At 42.0% G+C, this 6,000-nt stretch overlaps 1 protein-coding gene across 1 annotated transcript in view; it reads right to left on the bottom strand.

Annotated features, from left to right (window-relative positions):
• Positions 1 to 6,000, bottom strand: part of NRXN3 (neurexin 3) — a 782,346-nt gene that overhangs the window by 279,368 nt on the left and 496,978 nt on the right. The window contains exon 7 of the mRNA XM_007448147.1: positions 2,513 to 2,951. Within this exon, the coding sequence (XP_007448209.1) occupies positions 2,513 to 2,951 (439 nt within the window). The remainder of the gene's footprint in view (positions 1 to 2,512; positions 2,952 to 6,000) is intronic.

Here is a 6,000-nt window from a genome sequence, read left to right on the forward strand (position 1 = left end):
TAGAAGATCAAATGAGATCAAGAAAGTGAAGTACACTCTAAATCACAGTCACCCCAGGGACAGAAGAGTAGAAAGAGCGTGAGGGGTCTCTGGAGGGTTCAGCTAGGCCTGCTTCCCCCTACTCTTCCCTGGAAGTTTTCTCCTGGAGAAATCTGCTTTGCCTGTTTGCTTTTTAATCTTTTAAAAACCTACATAACAATAAAAATGTCCCAGCCACCATTTTTAGTACTTTCTGTGCTTTTCTGGACTCAATCCTCAAAACAATCCTGTGAGGTAGGCATTCGTATTTCCCCTATTTCACAAATGAGGAGGTTGAGGCTTGGGTACTTTTCTTCTCCCTTGCAGTTTGCTTTCTTTACCCACCACATGTCCACAGAGTCAATCTGATCACCAACTAACAGGGAGGAGCATCTATTGCCAAGTAAGAACAGTACCCGAACTGATTTAAATAGTGGACCCTTAAATACATCCTGAGGAAAATTCATCCTCAGAGTGTGGGACCACAACTGTTTTGAGAATCAGTCCCTCAGCTGGGGAATGAAGATGAAAGATTCCCGAGATCACCTCTCAGTCATATCCTTCAGGATGAGCAGAGAAGGAGGTACCACAGTTAGATACACTTGTGTTTCTATAACTAGTCATTTTAATACAGGTCTGTAAGAACATACCAGAAAATATCCTCATGAAGAAATGAAGTTTAGTATATCATATTAAAATTTTGTTATGCTGCTTTTACATGACAACTGTTTGTTTACTCAGTAAATTTTTATAGGCTTTGATCAAATTTATCAGTATTTCAAAATATTAGCCAATGCCATAGCACCCAGGTATAAAATTTAAGGCTTCTGTAATCCAAACTTATTTGTCAAAAAATGGGTCTACTGTTGGTTCTAACAAAACAAAATAACTGCCCTACTTGAAAAGGCAATTAGTGTTGAGAATATCAGAAACAGACATGTGGCAATTTTACATGTTCTAGCCTGCCTGTGACACAGATAGGTGACATTTAAGCTGTGCCAAGGTCTAGGTTAGTCAATCATGAAACCCATCAACCATGTCTGAACTCCAGAGTCCCAAAACGCATAGCCTTAAAAACCAACAGGAGTGTGTCCCTTATAATTCTGAGGCAGCTTTCTAGCTCTCTGCCCCTGCTGACACTTTTTAATGGATAAACTTCAAAAGATTTGGCCTCAGAAATGATTTTTTGTGTATTTTTCTCTTAAAAAAGAACAAAGTGTTCATTCTTGCCCAACAAGCACATTTACTTTGAAGCCTCTTGATTCTGATCAAATTTCAGGCAATTGATAAGGCATCCTGCTGGGCAATAAACCATCCAGGTCTGCAATCTGCCACCTGTCTGCCCTCTGCACAGAACCCAACCAGCTGCTTACCTAAGGGCAACACTGCTCATCTCCGCCACCCCTCTAGCTCTGGAATTACGGAGAAAAGCCATCCCCGCAAGCTCAGCCATTAGTGGCTACAGCCTTTTAGGGGAACCTATTGCTTTCTATTGTTGGCCAAATGCAAAAATGTCTAAAAGGAAGACATTTTTGTGTTTACCAGGAGAGTAAATCCTTAAAAATATGAAAATATAGCCAAGACCCTTACTGAGTACAATACTACCTAAATGGAGAATCAGGAAATAAGTGTGAAATTCAAATGCTCTAATTACTACTCTGGCTGAAATGCCCTTTCTGATGGCACAGAATGTGACCTTCACTGCCACATGTCCACAGAAAGTGAGGCAGACTGTTCAGGCATTCAAAAGCCTCAGACTCAGTATTTGTGTTTCCTTCCCCTGCCCCGCTTTGTTACTATTCCAGAGTGGCTATGTACTGCCTGGGGCTAGCTTGTTTGGTCTGCGGCTGCAGAAACAAACAAAGCCGTCTAAACCCAATGTAAAAGGTTATGAAGAGGAAGGGAAAGTTAGTAAGGTCTGAGCAAAGAGTGAAATATAGGCTTTCACACCAAAGGAAGGCTTTAAATTGAACATGACTTTAGGAAAAATCAATCTGCCTTTTCCTTTCTTGTCATAATTTTTCCCTGCAATGTGACTCTTGCCAATTACTGAAGGGTGTATCACTGCATAAACTCTTGCACAGTGCAGCTTATCCTACAGAGTAATCACATAATGCAGCATCTGTGATGTCACAATTGGTTTCCATGGTGATGGAAAAAGGAGAATAAAGAGGGAAAAAACCCATCACACAAGTGACATGACAGTCACTTTGGTAGCAGTGGAAATGCTGCTTGTAAAACCATCCTTAGCCCCAGGGTCTTGGAGCTATCGCTGAGACCATTGTGCAGTGAGTGACAGGGGAGATGAGGAGAATGCCAGCCATCGATGAGACAGGTGTCTGGTTCAGAAACATAATCTTACACAATCATATAACAAGCATTAAGGAGAACAGCAAAAGAATCAACAAGTAAACAAGTCAAAAACTAAAATAAAAAAATATAAGGAAGCAGAAGCTTTCCCCTAGTCTCAGTCACACACCCTGCTTCTTCCTACCTGATCTGCCATCTCGCTGAATGTCCACATGGTACCATTCCCCATCGTTGGCTTTCTTCTGAGTGGCTTTCACTTTAATGGTGCCTGAGCCCATGTCAAGCAGTAGGTACAGGTTGCCATCGAGGAGTTCCACGGCAAAGAAGTCCACCTTGGTGTTCTTCTGGCTCCGAACATCCTTCCTCTCTTGCGGCTTGCCGTGAGTGAAGAGGATCAGGCCGTTGGGCTCAGTGGTGCGAAAGTCAAAGGAGATAGAGCCCATGCGTTTGGTGTTCCATTTGGGCAAGCTGATGTAAGCCTCCGGGGTCTCAAAGTTGATGGGGTCCAGTGTGGCCACATTCTCACACTTGAATACAACCTCACCGTAGATTTTCATCTTGGTGTCCCCAATTCTGGCCAAGCGAGACAGCTCCAGACGGATGTCATTATTCTTATAAACAACCTGTCAAAAGCCAGACAAGTGCTACATGAATCAATCTTGCAAACAGTAACCATCCATTGCTCACTGGGCACCCAGGGAAAAGGCCCAAAATGAAGCTTCAGGACACAACAGTCTGAAACAATGAGAAACATGAGATACAGCACTTGAAAAAGCATCTGCACAGACCTCTGAGGTGCCCACAAGCCCTGAATAAGCCCCTATATTTCCATTATATTCCTTTTGTCTGTTTCCTTCTGGCCAATTTTTTGCACTGTCAGAAAGTTAAACAATATAAGCTTGCAAGTAGAAATCAATCAAGCTTGCAAGTAGAAATCAAGCTTGCAAGTAGAAATCTGAGTTGCACAGACACAGATACTTACCTACAGAGATATTTACTGAAATGTCCTCAGTAAAAGACCAGAAACAACCTAAATGACCAGCAGTAACAGACTGGCCCATCTTTAAAATGGAACATTATGCAGCCCTAATAAACAAGGTAGTGCTCCCAGTTTTGACACAGATACTCTGAGTAACATTAAGTGAAATTAGTAAGGAACAGGACAGCGTGCATTATGCTACCATTGTGCAAAGAGTGTGTGTGTTGGGAAGTGTGTGTTACATGCATATATGCTTGTAAATGCATAAAACATTTTTGGAAGGAAACACAAGAAACTATAAAATTGTCACTGGGGAGAGGATTTGTGGGATTAATATTCAGGAGTGGAGGGAGACTTACTTTTCACTCTACCCTGTTGTACTGTTTTTCTTTTTAAAGAAGATTATTGAGTGTTAAGCACTGGTGGAGAAGGAGGTCTATATTTTTTTTGCACAATTGCACACGTCCTCTATATACACACAGTGGGAGAATGGAACACCCTAAAACATTTTTTAAAAACCTACTGTGACTTTCTAAACCCGGTATAATCCAAATAAAAGCAGGGATTAAACTTGTTCCCCAAGATCAGAATTTCAAAAAGGTTTTGCTGTTATTAGAACTGAATTTTGATGCAGTAACCTTGGATAGGTCTTGGTCCTCTGATCTCCATGCAATGTCACATCCATACTATAATAATAAACAAGCAAAAACAGAAGGCAAAGGGGCTAGCGTCTGAGTATTGGTTACGCAAACCACGTTGCTAGGTCCTTCACATTGTCTTATTCAAATTCTAGATGAGGACCCCCATTTAGGTTCAAATCCCACATCCACTACTTCTAAGCTGTGTGAACTTCAAAGTTATTTAACTTACTTGGGTCTGCTTCCTCCTCTGAAAATGCGAATATAGGAGTAGACTATTTCTTAAGGATGAAATGAGTTAATACATGCAAAGCACTTAGAAATGGCACATGGTATGGGCATAAAAATCTCAGCTATTTGGGGGTGGCTGTCGTGGCTGTTAACTCATTTTATCCCTTCCACAGAGAAGGTTGTCTTATCCTCTCCTTTTTTAATAAAGTAACAAGACTTAAGTGCTAAAGTCTTACAATCCATCTCAGTGATAAAAAGTTAATTGGATGAGTCATTCCAGTATATACTATTTAATCCCTAACATCAAGCTGTAGGACCTCTTCCCTTCTCTCCAGCACCAGGAGAGAAGCAAGCAGAGATATTTGCCTTTTAATATCTAACTAACAACAAAGAATTGAAAATGTCTCACCTACTAGATGACCTTCACCATGGGTGTAACCATAGTCAATAACACTGAAAATAATAACAATGCTAATATTTACTGAGCACCTACTACCAGGCACTGTGCTAAGGATCTGAAGCCTAGCATCCCATTAGATCCTGACAACACCCATTTGAGATACCTACCATCGTTCCCCCATTTTACAGATGCAGAAACAGACATGGAGAGTAGTTAAGGAACCAGCCCATGGTCACGTGGCCAGTAACTGGCAGAGCAGGACTTGAACCCAGGAGTTAGGCTCCGGAGTCCATGTGCTTTACCACTTGTGCACACTCAGAACAACAACAGTTACTACCAGCACCCATGAAGCTCATCTTTAATAATACATAGAAAATCATGCATATTCATCTTCCCAATTCAAAAGCTAAATTTCTCATCTTAGCTCTACTGGACTGACCATGTGCAAAGGGGAAAAACTGCAAGATCCTTAGGCAAACACTCAAGTGACTAAACGAGAAAACAAACGATAAAAGTTTAATGACCGACAGCTTCTCCCTTCTAACTCCCACTCCCCAACATGTGAGATCTCTCTGTCATAACCAAACTTCAGCTTTCTCTGAATCTGGGTTAAATGCCTACGACCAGACCTCTTGTAAAGGTTAATTATTAATGTAGAACAATAGCTCATCCCAAAGGGACAGACTAAGGCTTGGCTTCGTTGAACTATAAGTGAAGAAAGAGCTCAAACACCCCTACAGGAGGCAGAAGGATAAAAAGAAAAAGGCCTTTTAAAAGGATGCAGCGTCCTATGAGGAGGAACTGTTCTGTGAAATGGGTATATGGCCAAGACTGGGACACACAGTGAATACAATGCAGATTTCTGGAGAGACAGACAAGAGAATCCGGGCCAGAAACTGCCAGACAAAGACTTCTCTCAGAAGCTATTTGAAAATGAGCTCTCTATCTACTCCACGGCCCTGAAATTACTTGTCTATTTATATGCAGTTTCCACACCTTTCCCACTGACGGCTGAGTAACCTCTTTGAGTCCCATTTTATTTATTTCCAAAGGCAGGCGACTCAATACCTATTCTAGAAACTGCTCCCTTCCCCAACCCCCAGGCAGTTATCAAGATTAAATGGGATATTATACATGGTAGAACACAGAAAATCCTCAATGGTACACAAACCTAGGAACAAGCAATAGTATACCTTGGTTTCCAGCAGTACTGGGGTACTGCTGGAAACTGACAGGGGCCTGGACTGATGCTCTTCTGAGGATCTCCTACCAATAAGAAAGGGACAGGAGGGCAGGGGTCTTGTAGCCCAGTGATACTCAGTTGAGAAATTCCATGGCTGGCATCTTCACCTTCCCCCCTACCCCCCTGCCCGGTGCAAGACCACGGCATGGCCAGGAAGAAGTGTAGCAGTACTTTGGGCAGA

This window comes from Lipotes vexillifer, unplaced genomic scaffold (assembly GCF_000442215.2).
Source record: "Lipotes vexillifer unplaced genomic scaffold, Lipotes_vexillifer_v1.1 scaffold542, whole genome shotgun sequence".
Lineage (NCBI taxonomy): Eukaryota > Metazoa > Chordata > Mammalia > Artiodactyla > Lipotidae > Lipotes > Lipotes vexillifer.